Here is a 13,728-nt window from a genome sequence, read left to right as displayed (position 1 = left end):
TCTCCAGAAAGCTCTGCTTAGCAAAAACTTAACAAAAATGCAAACTATATTAATGGGATACTGTAACTGCAACTCTGGAATCATAACTGCCTGGCACAACATCAAATATTGATAATATTAAGGCAAGGGAATAAAACATACCCTGAAATTAATCCTGGAATCATGAAGCTTGGAAACTTTCAAGACCAACAAGTGCAGCTGAGTTATGGGATTTGGGAAGCTGAATTTCTCAAGAATATGCCAATCTAGCTTATTTTTATTAACTTTCTTATTAATCAGCCTTTTCTCTCTAGTTAGACTGAGTTTGAAAATTATTTGGCATTTCTCACAGCACAATCTTGAATCCACAGTTGGAACAAAATAAATACATGTGAACTGACACGTCTACTCACAGGATGAGAAACAACCCTAAGAAGATAAGTCATAGAAAATTTTATGAAAAGATGAGTAAGTCATTCACATGTTTGTTTTAGACTGAGCCTTTCTTCAATAAATTCAGTGATTCAAAAAATATTTGGGGGAACACCTCCACAGCTCCATAACTTGGATATATGGAGTGCTTCATTGTCTTTGAGGCTATTTACTTTGTTTCCAAGGTAGAATAATAGGAGTCTAGGAGCAATAGGGAATCAGGGCCAATCTCCAAGCTTCCAAACTCATTGTAAGTAAGAGTTCTGAAAGTAAAGATCAGAACTTCATGCAAAATTCCCCATTAAAACGGCAACATTTTAAGAAGGTAGGAAGCTGAGTGGGGCCTTTACTCCATGGGGCTCTCTAATACCCCATGGACAGAATTATAAATTGAAAGCCAGATGGTTTATAGAAAAACAATATGATGGCTGTCTGCCCAAGTCCCCTTCTTCTTCTTCTTTTTGCATTTTTTAAAACTTATGATAAAATGTAGTACATAATATTTGCCATTTTAACCCTTTTTCAAGTGTACAAACAATCCAGTGACATTAATTATATTCAGTGTTTTCAACCATCACCGCTATTCATTTCCAAAACTTTTTCATCATCTCAAATAGAAACTCTGTACCCATTAACCCCCTCCCAGCCCTTAGTACCTCTAACCTACTTTCTATCTCTATGAATTTGCCTATTCTGGATATTTCCTATAAGTGCAATCATACAATATTTGTCCTTTTGTGTCTGACTTACTTCACTCAGCATGATGTTTTCCAGGTTCATCCACATCATAGCATGTATTAGGTCTTCATTTCTCTTTACAGCTGAATAATATTCCATTGTGTATAAGCTGTCTATGTGTGTCTGTCTTTTCTGACACTAACTGCTAATGCAGTTCTTCTGACCCTAACCACCCAGAGCTAGGTCAGATCTCACAAGTTGAAGGGCATAGTCCTCCAGATTGCCAACTCTGTCGAGGACTTCAGATATCAGCTGTGAGCTTGGGGGTCCCCAGCATCCCCTCACTTCTGAGCTGCTGGCTACAAATTCAGGATTCCCACTACCCTCTTGGATTCGATAATTTGCTAGAACTTATAGAACTCAGGAAAGTGCTATATTTACAAACACAGTTTTATTATAGCAAAGAGGATAAAAATCAGGACCAGCATAAAAAAGACACATATAGGATGAGGCTTGGGAGGTTCCCAATGGGGAGTCCATGTCCCAAGGGACACATCATCCTTCTGACCATAATTGTCTTTCACCAACCAGGAAGCTCACCAGCACGTCAATGTCCAGAGTTTTTACTGGGATTGTATTATGTAGTTATGGTTGGTTGAATCATTTTCTACCGGGTGGGTCTTTCCAGCATGTCCAACCCCCACCCAACATCAGTCACCTCTCAGTTAGTTGTGGTCTGGAGGCCTCATGGATAACAAAAACACTTCAATCACTCAGGAAATTCCAAGGGTTTAGAGGCTACCTTTCTGGTATCAGGGACAAAGACCAAATTCTTTAGGTAAAGTAATTCTTTACCCCACCGCATGCATATGCCACTTTTGTTTATACAGCTTTGGGTGTGCTTGAGTGGTTTTCATCTTTCATCTATTAGGAATAGTGCTGCAATGAACTCTGGTGTACAAGTATCTGTTCGAGTCCCTATGCTTTCAAATTTTTTGGATATATACCCAGGAATGGAATTGCTGGGTCGTGTAATTCTATGTTTAAACTTTTAGAGGAACTTTCAAACTGTTTTCTACAGTGACTGTACTATTTTACATTCCCACCAGCAGTGTCTGAGGGTTCTAATTTCTCTACATCCTGCCAACACTTTTGTTATTTTCTTGTTTTTGGATAAATAGTCATCCTAGTGGGGGTGAAGGGGTATCTCATTGTGGTTTCGATTTGCATTTCCGTAAGTGCTCACTACTAGCCAAAAGGTTGGCCATTCAAATCTCATCTAGTGGTACCTTGGAAGATAGGCCTGGAGATCTGCTTTCCAAAAGGTCACAGCCTTAAAAACCCTATGAGAAGTTCTACTCTGCACATGTGGGATTGCCATGAGTCAGAATCGACTCGATGGCAACTAAAAACAATTGCCAGTGATGCTGAGCATTTGTTTCATGTGCTTATTGACCATTTGTATATCTCTTTCGGAGAAATGTATATTCAAGTCCTTTGCCCATTTTTTTTATTAGGTTGTATGCCTTTTTGTTGTTGAGTTCTTTATATATTATAGATATTAAACTCTTCTATATGATTTCCAAATATTTTCTCCCATTCTGTAGGCTGTGTTTTCACTTTCCTGATAAAGTCCTTGGATGCACAAAAGTTTTTAATTCTGATAAGGTCCTAAAGTCCCATTTATTGGCTTAGAGTATCCAATATGTACGTTCTTTGTTGCTCATGCTTTTAATGTTGTATCTAAGAATCCATTGCAAGTCTCTTCTTTTTCAAATTTAACATTACGAATACAAATGACATTTATGAGGTAAATATTTTTAATATTTTAATCTACAACTTGAGATAAAATTAATCTACTACAAACATTTCTTATTTAAAAAAATTTTTTTGGCATCCTTTCTCTATAGCCACTCCTCATTGCACTAATGGATTAGGATAATTCTCTGTTGTCTGGCTAAATCAAATCACCAGTTCTGTTCTCTATCTCCAAGCTCCATCTCCAATGCTATCCAGTGATTTTCACTTACTTATTGTCTGATCTCAATAGCTCCACTAGCTAAAACAAGCTCACCTCCATAAGCCTGGGCCCCAGTCCCTTGCACCTGGACCTCTCCTCCAAAAGAAACTCACCTGGTAATTTGTCTGTTAATCTCAATAGCATTAAGATTGTATCAGTAACCTAGACTAAAATAATTACAATCATTTTTGGCCATTTGATGATGGAGGGGTGATAGGTACAAACAATTGGGTTGCATTAGTCAATCTCACTAAATCTGGATGAACTGTCTTGGAAATATCTCCCAATCCATTGTCTATGTGTACCTGTCTGTGACAATAAAGGAATTCCAAATCTCAAGTAGGACCAGCTTTGCATTCCTCCTTCATAAAAGGGCTATACTGTGGGAAATGGACCACAAGTGTCAAAGAATATCAGAAAGTTTAATAGCATCAAAACTTTTGTTTTCTTTAAATAAAAAAGAACTGTCTTGCTACAATATGGATGAATCTTGAAAGCATCATGATAAGTGAAAGCAGACAGACCCATGCCCAAAATAGACACAGATACTAAAGCAAATCAGTGGTTGCCAGGGTCTGGGGGTAGGAGGCATGGAGAGTGACTGCTAATGTGCATAGGGTTTCTTTTTGGGGTGATGAAAGTGTTATAAACTTAGTTAGGGGTAATGGTTGCACAACCCTGTGAATATACTAAACTCTACTAGATTTTATACTGTAAACAGGTAAATTTTATGATATGTGAATTATAACTCAAAATTGTTTTTTAAAAAGATTATCTTGATTTCAGGTAACTCTGGCTCCAGCTACATTAGGCTGCTCATGATTCTGAGTAGCACACCAGAAACTGCTGGCTTCTGGGATCTTTATTCAGACTAGAACACTCTGGCCTCCTAATTGTGTCCCTTTCCCCAACCTCTACCTACAAAATCCAACTTTTCTTTTTAAAAACAGAGTACTCATCCTTTAAAACTAACTGAACTATTTGTTTCCTTCCCTGTGAAGTTTTCTTTGACACCCCTACTCTCCCAGGCAGGAGTAATTGCTCTCTCAGTACTTAACACATACATGACAAAAACATTTCCGATGACATTAAAACCAACCAGTTGCTGTCAAGTCAATTCTGACTCATGGTGACCCCATGTGTGTCACAGTAGAACTGTGCTCCACAGGGTTTTTGATGGCTGATTTTTGGGAAGTAGATCACCAGGGCTTTCTTCTGAGGTGCCTCTGGGTGGACTGGAACCTCCAACATTTTGGTCAGCAGCAGAGTGTGTTAACTGTTTGTGCCACTCAGGGACTTACTCCTCTGATATTAAACCAGTTGCCACCGAGTCAGTTCCGACTCATAGTGACCCTACAGGACAGAGCAGTACTACCCCACAGAGTTTCCAAGGAGCTGGCTGGTGGATTCGAACTGCCAATCTTCTGGTTAACAGTGAGCTCTTAAGCACTATGCCACTAGGGCTCCAATGATATTAGAGCTCACTGTTTACATCTCTGCTTCTCACACTAGGCTATGAGCTCTGAGGGCCAGGACAGTGTCTCGTTAGCTTCTGTATTCAGTTACTAGCACAGCACCTGGCACCTACATTTTCAAAAGATGTTCAGGAATTTTTTTAAAGATAGTCTTTGCACAAATACATATTTTGTAAACAAGGTGTACAATGTTACATATTGTATATAATTATCTGGTTGACTCTTTTACAATTCTAATGTTGATTGATGAAAACAACCCAAGATGAGAACTAATTGATCTTCTTGATTACGTTACTAAAATAAATAAATTGGGACATTTTAGATAGAAGGAAGAATTTTGAATTTTTATTACTGAACATTGGTGAATGCACTGGGAATCAAACACATAAATCAAAACACTACCTTTACATAGATATGTGGATTTTTTATATAAATGTTTATTTTACTTATATACACACATACACATTTTTTTCAAGGTAATTTAAAATGATGTTAGACAATGATTTTTGTTGCTATGAGGTCCTTTCGTGAGCATTTTATTTTGCCCCTTATCTTAAAACAGAGTCCTACTAAGTGATTTTTAAGAAAAATAATAATCTTTTTCTAAGACATGGGCTGGAAACTCAAATACCTTTAAGAGCCATCAATTAAAGAGCATCATCAAGTGCATTATTTATCTATAAGCTTCGCTTCTCAGCTCCAACTAACCATTGCTATTCACAAATGCAGTCTCGGAGTTGCCAGATCTGACTTTTCAAAGAAGCTAGAAATATGTAAATTAAAACTTTTACATAAAACTCATGATTTTTAAATGTTGGCTTAATTCAAATTTAATACATAGTGCAGGCCAAACAAAACACACCTGTAAGCCTTATCTGGCTCATAGGCCAGCCAGCTTACCACCTCTAATCTAAAATTTGATGGGTGGCTTATGATTCCAAAACTATAAATGAAATTTAATGGAAGAAAAACTCAAAAAGAAAACTGAAATTTGTGGATGAAGCCACGCCCCCTGCTCCCATCCGTTTAGTCATAACTATTCCTCTTTTAAATATCCCCTTCTCTTCTTGAGTTTCTGAAAAGGCTATTAATCCAACTGAAATGCAAAACATACCAGGTTAAATGAAGGAATCTGCCCATTATCCCAGCATCTGCTCTGATTTAAAGAGTGAAATATGGGGTCAATTTCAACTTGCAATTCTTCTAGCCAACTTAAGAAAAATATGTCAAGTATTTCTAGCTGGGTGGAAAATTCCCACAGCCAAACAGTCAAGTGATTATACGGTTGAAAAAATCTATAAGTTATTTATCCCTTACCATTAGGCAGTGTCAAAACCAAAACCAAACCCACTGCCGTCAAGTCAATTCCAACTCATAGCAACCCTACAGGACAGAGCAGAACTGTCCCATCAGGCAGTACAGCACCACTCAAGAGACAAGATGGCTGCCATGGTCAATACCATGATCTGAGCCCTCTCTGGAAACCCAATCATAACCCTGGGGAAGATCTCCAAGTCTTTCAAAGCTCTTCAGAGATGCCATTCATTTTCTGAAACTGAAGGTAAGAGGGTGCCTGTGGTTTTAACTATTGGTCCTAAGTGGAAGACTGCATTTGTTGAAAATCCAGAGGATACCAAAGCAAGTTAAAGAATAAAAAGTTTCAGTTCTAAGTCTAGCACTACAGATGAACCACCTCACCTCCCTGGTATGTTTGAACAACTCTGTTATTTGTACATGCTTTTTTGACACCCAGTCCCAGTTTGGCTCTTCTAAACAGCATACTGCCCCACCTCCCACCGGTACTGGGCCTGGCCATCTACTCACTGACCACTTGCAGCCTCCCCCAATGGTAAGGACACACAGCCCCAGGGAGAGTTTTATCAATGAATAGGACTAATGGCAACTTTGCAAGTGTCCCACTCCTCAGGCATAGGCAATCAAGGCTTTCCTTATGTAGTTTGTAGAAACGCTATGACAGGCAACATTTTTCTTAACAGCTTCTTCATCCAAGCAACCAAGGGGAAAAGATGTTGATAACATCTACCCATTTGTAGGAATTGTCCATTTTTCTAAGTGACACGAATAGCTCCACCACCATATACATTGTTCCCTTCTAAGAACAGTGAGCTTTCGGAAAAAACAAATGATTATCTTTTAAACTCAGTCTTCTTAAAAAAACATGATGTGGTACCCCAGGAAATTATAGTCTGCAGAATATTTCTAACTTGCAAACAAAAGCAGGATATGAAAGACATAGTGAAAAAGCAGCTACCAAACAGTGGCCAGCCTCCCTGTGACCCATCAACACTTCCCTCAGAGTTGAATGGTGCACAATAACTCTCTCAAGTTGGGAATGGGGAAGCCATTTCATGGTGGGGTTCTGTAGCCTAAGACTGATGAAAATCTAAAGTAAAACCCAGGCATGCTCTTTTTGAAGAACATGGCCACAGTCCCATGTCTTAACTGACTTGCATTTTGATATGTGAACATTAGATCCGACACTCCAATGGCCACAGACATGCAGATCTCCAGTGAGGACAGGAGGATCTTGGGAAATCAATAACTTGCACTTCCATTATTGGCAGTTTTTTGTGCATTAGGCACCTACCAGATAGCAACTCACGTACATTAGCATCCAGCAATTTCAGTAGGTTCCTTCTACTCTGATACCTAGCAGACTTATTTAGTAATATTTGCTCTAAGGAAAAAATATCATAATTAATTGCCTTCTCCTGTTCCCGTAAAGCTGAATATTAAATGGGTGTTGAACGCATCAGTCCTCACCACAGAAAGCCTGTTTTGTTCTTACCTCGGCAGCTTGGGTCTCTTGATGCAGCAACGTAAGACCAGTCAAGTCCTCTAAGAAGGAATGTGAAGAATTAAACACCTTCGCTAGGAAAGTAAATCCTTCTCGTTCATATTGATCAAGAACCTGTAAAACATTTACATATTTTAAAAATGTTTTTATTTTTTACAAGGTTTATATTTTTAATGCATTTTTAAACGCATATTTAAGAACTTTCACTTCCAACAAGCATAAATCAAAAACATTGCTATAGTAAAATAAAGCTAAAACTGGAATTAAATATGGGGATGACAATACAATCTGGTGGGCAAAAATCTAGGAGGGTTTAGGATTTATCATTTTTTTTCCTCTTAGAAAAAATGACAATTGCATCTTCTAGTCCGGGTGCCAATTTTTCCCAAAAGAAAAGTTTCATGCAAATTCACCAAAAGTTCTCGAGAGTTGTTTGCTATTACTGATTCTAAAGTACACTTGTTAGAAAAAAAAAAAAACAGGTGGAAGAAGAGCCAAGAAAAAAAATTAAAAGGGATAAAGAGAGAGAGGGAGAGACAAAAGGATGGGAAAATGCAACCTACTAGCTAGGCAAATGCACTTTAAAAAAAAATTTAAAAATGGAAAAATAAATTTCAACTGGCACTTCAGAAAAAAGGACATCCAACTGGCCAATAAACATATGTAAAGGTGCTCAATATTATAAGTAGTGAGAGAAATCAAAATTAAAACTGCATGGCAATACTGTTTTACTCACCAGAACAGCTAAAATGAAAAAGACAGAAAGTACCAAATGCTGGCAAGCAGGACTCTCATGGGAATGCAAAATGAGACACCCACGTCAGAGGTGGCACACATATATAACCTAGGATCCAGCAATTCCATTCCTAGGCATATATCCAACAAAATTGTGTACATATGTGTATCAGAAGACACGAACAATGTTCATAACAGCACTATGCATAATAGCCCCAAACTAAAAACAATCACAGGTCCATAAACAATAGAACAGATAAACAAACTGAGGTATGTTCATACAATGGAGAGGCCACGGTGGCGCAGTGGTTAAGAGCTCAGCTGCTAACCGAAACATTGGCAGTTCGAATCCACCAGCTGCTCCTTGCAAACCCTACGGGGCAGTTCTACTCTGTCCTATAGTGTTGCTATGAGTTGGAATCTACTCAAGGGCAACGGTTTTTCTTCCCACACAATGGAATACTGTACAGCAAGGAGAATGAACAAGCTACAACTACATGCAGTGATACACACGATTCTCACAATGTTAAATGAAAGAAGGTAGAAGCAGTATATACTATATAACTCGATTTATATAAAGTTAAAAAAAAAAAAGGCAAAATAAATCCCTGGTCACCCATGGAGGGATTGTAACTGGAAGGAGGCACAAGGGAGGCTTCTGCGATGCTGGTTGATTCCGACTCATAGCGACTTTGTGTGTTACAGAGTAGAACGGCTCCCTAGGGTTTTCTTGGCTGTAATCTTTTTTTTTTTTTTTTTTACATTTGGATTTTTTTTCTTTTTTAATTGTTGTGCTTTAAGTAAAAGTTTACAACTCAAGTTAGTCTCTCACACAAAAGTCCATACACACACTGTCATGTGACCCTAGCCGCTCTCCCTACGTTGCCACAGCACACTCCTCCCCTCCACCCCAGACCTCCCATGTCCACCCAACCAGCCCCTGACCTTCCCCTCCCTCCCATTTCACCTCTGGACAGGAGCCGCCCATCCAGTCTCATGTATCTACCTGAACTAAGAAGCACACTCTTCAGGAGTATCATTTTATGTCCCATAGTCCAGTCTAATCTTTGTCTGAAGAGCCGGCCGCAGGCATGGTTTTAGTTTTGGGGCAACAGAGAGTCCAGGATTGGCTGTAATCTTTACAGAAGTAGATTTAGGCCTTTCTTCTGTGGCATCACTGAGTGGTTTCGAGCTGCCAACTGTTCAGTTAATAGTCGAGTATAAACTGTTTGCATCACCCAGGGACCTTGGGGTGCTGGATGTATTTTTATATTACATTTAGGAATTGATCACATTTATCACACTTAGGAATTCAATGATCATAGAAACTATAAATTTCAGAAAGCAAACAGCGAACCAGAATGCCTTAGAAATTCCCCCAGAACACAGAAGAATTACATAAAGAAATAAAAGTTTCAAGAAGATAGCAGACATCAGAGACAAATCCAAGATACCAATTACACACGAATAGAGAGGTTGGCAAAGCAATAACACAAGAAATGAAAACAATTTTAAAATTCTCCTTCCAGAAAATGAAAATTCATAAGGCCTTCAGTGCAGCATTTCCACTTAACGAGATTTTTCATACAGATACAGTTGCGCATGGGCACCAAGACCAACAGGTAAGGACACTCACTGAAGCATTGTTGCAGCAGGGGTTTGAACCTAGTCGTTCAGGTTTGAACCCCTGCTCACAATTCGCAGTTCTAACAAGTCCCCAGGTGATGCTAATGCTGCCAGTTAGGGACCAATTCTGAGAACCACTAGTAGAGCAGCAGCTCTTAAAATTTATTATGCAGAAGAATCACCTGGGGATCTTGTTAAAATTTAGATTCTGATTCAGTATATCTGAGGTGGAGATGTAAATTATCAGCACGGGTTCGAACTGGACCACACTGATTTGAAGCCCTGGTCTGCACCAACAAAAGACTGGAAACAACTACCCTTTAAAAGGTGACTGATGAACTAAATTATGGTACATACACTCAATGGCATATGCTGTAGCCATTGAAAGAATGAGGCAGCTCTATAGTACTGACAGAAATTGATTTCCAAGACATAGTGATATATTAAAAAGCACTGCCCAGAACCATGTGTATAGTATTTATGTTTTTAAAAAAAAAGATGGGTGGGGGAAAAGGGAAAAATGTACACAGATAACTGCTTGTTTGTGCATGTAATAATCTCTGCAAGAACACACACACACATTGGCATAAAGTAGTTGTCTCTAAGGAGGGACACATTTACTGTATATTCTTTGGTACTACCTGAATTTTCAAAACCATGTGCGTTTATTACTTATTTAAATAATATTGAAATTTTACTTCAGACTTTGAGTTTCCAGTCTGACACGTAAAGAGCTTGAAAGTTGACACTCCCATCCTCATAACAAGAAAAAGACGAACAAACTGAAAATGTACAATTCTTCTTAGATTCATCAGAGAATCGAGGTCTCAGGGCAAACCGCTGCCCTGAAAACTAGAAAGACAGGCTATACAGAAAATCACAGCTTACCTGAGGCAGAAGCCAGGAGCTGGAAATCAGTACTGGTAGGAACCCCTTAAATTGTAATTGATGAATTGTCAGAGGCTCAGTGTAGTGTAGACTAGCTTGAGTTAAAAACTACAGGGGGATCCAGGCTTGGGAGGGGGGCACACTTTCAAGAGTTTTACCTCCAGGGGACCCGCCAGGTTCTCACTGTGAAGACTGGAGAAAAATCCACTGCCTGCTTCTGGCAGGGGGAGGGGAAAAATAACTTTTTGAAATATGCCCAGAGCTCTCTGTTCTCCTGAACAAAGCCTGCCTTCAAGAATACTATTTTAGGAGGCGGGGCCGAGATGGCAGAGTAGTCAGATGGTTCCGGTGGACCCTCTTACAACAAAGACCCGAAAAAACAAGTGATTCGATTATATATGGCAATCTGGGAGCCCTGAACATCAAAGGCAGAGTTCAGGAACTGGACTGAGTGGCAGGGGGAGGGAGAGACAGTTCGGAAGCAGCGATGAGTTGCCAGACCCAACCTAGCGAGAGCCTGAGCAGCTCAGGGGTGAGCGGTGAGGCAGGCAAGCAGCCGTGCTTGGGAGGCGCGTTTTCCCCACCAGGAGAGACCCAGAGCCAGAGAGTCTACACGGCTGCCCAGAACCAGTGAGAAGCAGCCCTCCATGAAACATAAGTACTTGCATACGGCCTATCACGTGGATCAAAAACACCCCCCTTAAGGAAAAAACTCTCTCCCATTTACCTCCGTACTCCCTGCTCTGCACTGGGTCCCAGACCTGCTTCAGCAATCGCCGAATCCCCTTGGCCAGAAGTAGGATCTGTCACACGCCCAGAGCCATTCTCCCTGCCTTAGAGAGTGAACAGATGAACAAATGGGAAAAAATAAACTGCCGGCTCCCCTAAGCCAGGAACCCAGGGTAGGAACAGCTTCTTTGCCTAGGCACAGGCATAAGGGATCCACAAACTTTGAGTGCCTTTTCTCCGGCATAGACTTGTGTGGGCCAATCTCAACAGCGTAGGCCCTCATTACTGCAGTGCAACAGGGTATATACCTGAAGTCTAACTTCAACTGTTTCAGCTGTGAAGTGGCAGGTTCTTGACATTTGACACTGCTCCGCCCATTAAGCAGGGTCTTCACCTACCCACGTCAGGGGCCTGAGGACTGGTGGCTCCACCCATGCCACCTAGCCACCTGCAAGAGGAGCCCATGAAGAAGAGGTGCCCCCCAATCCTTACAGCCGACAGCATGAGGTGCTCATAGTCCGGCTGCAAAACTCACCCACCTACATGCTCTAGGGAACAGGGAGATGCTTTCCTCCTGGACACTTGGGGGTGGACGTTGGCCCCTTGCCTTGCTCAGAGTGTGTTCCCCTACTGCAGGTACATGCCTGTGCCTACAGCAATCACCCATGCCTGTCTAGGACTGTATGTGAGAGCCTACACCACATATTTCGTGGCTATCTACCTGGGTACCCGAGCTGAATCCATACAGGAGGAGTGGGTGGATTCTTGAGCTCACATACCTAGTAACAGATCTAACCACCTGGTGGCAGGACATTAGAGCTTCAAAGGTGCCAATAATAAAACTAGCTCATACAAGCAGCCTATTTCGGCATATCAAAACAAAACAAGAAGCTAGGACACAGTAAGCAAACATAAAATAAATAAATATAACTTACTGATGGCTTGGAGACAACAGTCAACATCAAATCACATAAAGAGGCTATCCATGATGGCTTCAGCAAGCTCCCAAAATAAAGAAATTAGAAATTCTCCAGAGGAGGAAAATTTCTTGAAATTACCAGAGGCAGAATACAAAAGATTAATATACAGGACTCTTCAAGAAATTAGGAAGGAAATTAAGTAAAATGCAGAACATGCAATAGAGGAAATTTAAAAAAATTAGAGAAGAGCATAATGACAAGTTTAACAGGCTGCAAGAATCCATAGAGATTAACAATAAAATCCAGAAGATTAACAATAAAATTTCAGAATTAGACAACTCAAGAGAAAGTCATAAGAGCAGACTCGAGGCAATGGAAGTCAGAATTAGACTGAAGATAAAACACTTGACACCAACTTATTTGAGAAAAAATCAGATAAAAGGATTAAAAACAATGAAGAAACCCTAAGAATTATGTGGGACTCTATTAAGAGTAATAACCTACAAGTGAATGAAGTACCAGAACACGGGGAGATAACAGAAAATACAGGGAAAATTGTTGAAGATTTGTTGGCAGAAAACTTCCCTGATATCATGAAAGATGACAAGATATCTATCCAAGATGCTCATCAAACCCCACGTGAGGTAGATCCCAAAAGAAAGTCACCAAGACCTATTATAATCAAACTTGCCAAAACCAAAGATAAAGAGAGAATTTTAAGAGCAGCTAGGGATAAACGAAAAGTCATCTGCAAAGGAGAGTCACTAAGAATAAGCTCAGACTACTCAGCAGAAACCATGCAGACAAGAAGGCAATGGGATGACATATATAAAGCCTTGAAGGAAAAAAACTGCCAGCCAAGGATTATATATCCAGCAAAACTGTCTCTCAAATATGATGGTGGAATTAGGGCATTTCCAGATAAATAGAAGTTGAGGGAATCTGCAAAAATAAAACCAAAACTACAAGAAATACTGAAGGGAGTCCGCCAGTTAGAAAATCAGTAACATCAGATAACAACCCAAGACTAGAACACTGGACAGAGCAACCAGATATCAACCCAGATAGTGAAGTCACAAAAGGAAATCAAAGCTAAAATACTGAAAATAGAGAAACAGATATCAATATGTAAAAGATGACAACATTAAAATAAAAAAGAGGGACTTCAAAAATGTAGACACAGATTTTTCACATGGAGAGGAAGTCAAGGTGATATAAAGAAACAAAAGACTGGTATAAACTTAGAAAAACAGGGGTAAATATTAAGGTAACCACAAAGGAAACTAACAATCCTACAAGTCAAAATAAAAAACTAGAAAAATATAAAGACTCAGCAAACACAAAATCAACAACAAGGAAAAGGATGAAAAGAAAATACATAAAGAAAAACGACTCAGCACAGAAAATTAAGTGGAACAAAGAAACTGT

General features: G+C 39.7%; 1 protein-coding gene across 8 annotated transcripts in view; it reads right to left on the bottom strand.

The window, feature by feature from the left end:
- ATG7 (autophagy related 7) overlaps nt 1-13,728 on the bottom strand; it is a 306,857-nt gene that overhangs the window by 142,681 nt on the left and 150,448 nt on the right. For 5 of the 8 annotated variants that reach the window (XM_023739218.1, XM_023739179.1, XM_023739283.1 and 2 more), the window contains one exon: nt 4,480-7,516. In XM_023739218.1, the coding sequence (XP_023594986.1) occupies nt 7,358-7,516 (159 nt within the window). In that variant the 3' untranslated portion in view covers nt 4,480-7,357. Of the gene's footprint in view, nt 1-4,479; nt 7,517-11,378; nt 11,485-13,728 lie in introns of those variants that run through there. The other 3 variants (XM_023739112.1, XM_023739140.1, XR_002825401.1) reach the window with 2 other exon arrangements.

The sequence above is a fragment of the Trichechus manatus genome, unplaced genomic scaffold (genome assembly GCF_000243295.1).
Source record: "Trichechus manatus latirostris isolate Lorelei unplaced genomic scaffold, TriManLat1.0 scaffold00001, whole genome shotgun sequence".
Lineage (NCBI taxonomy): Eukaryota > Metazoa > Chordata > Mammalia > Sirenia > Trichechidae > Trichechus > Trichechus manatus.
Note: the sequence above shows the minus strand (reverse complement) of the source record. Positions and strands in the feature narration are given on the sequence as shown.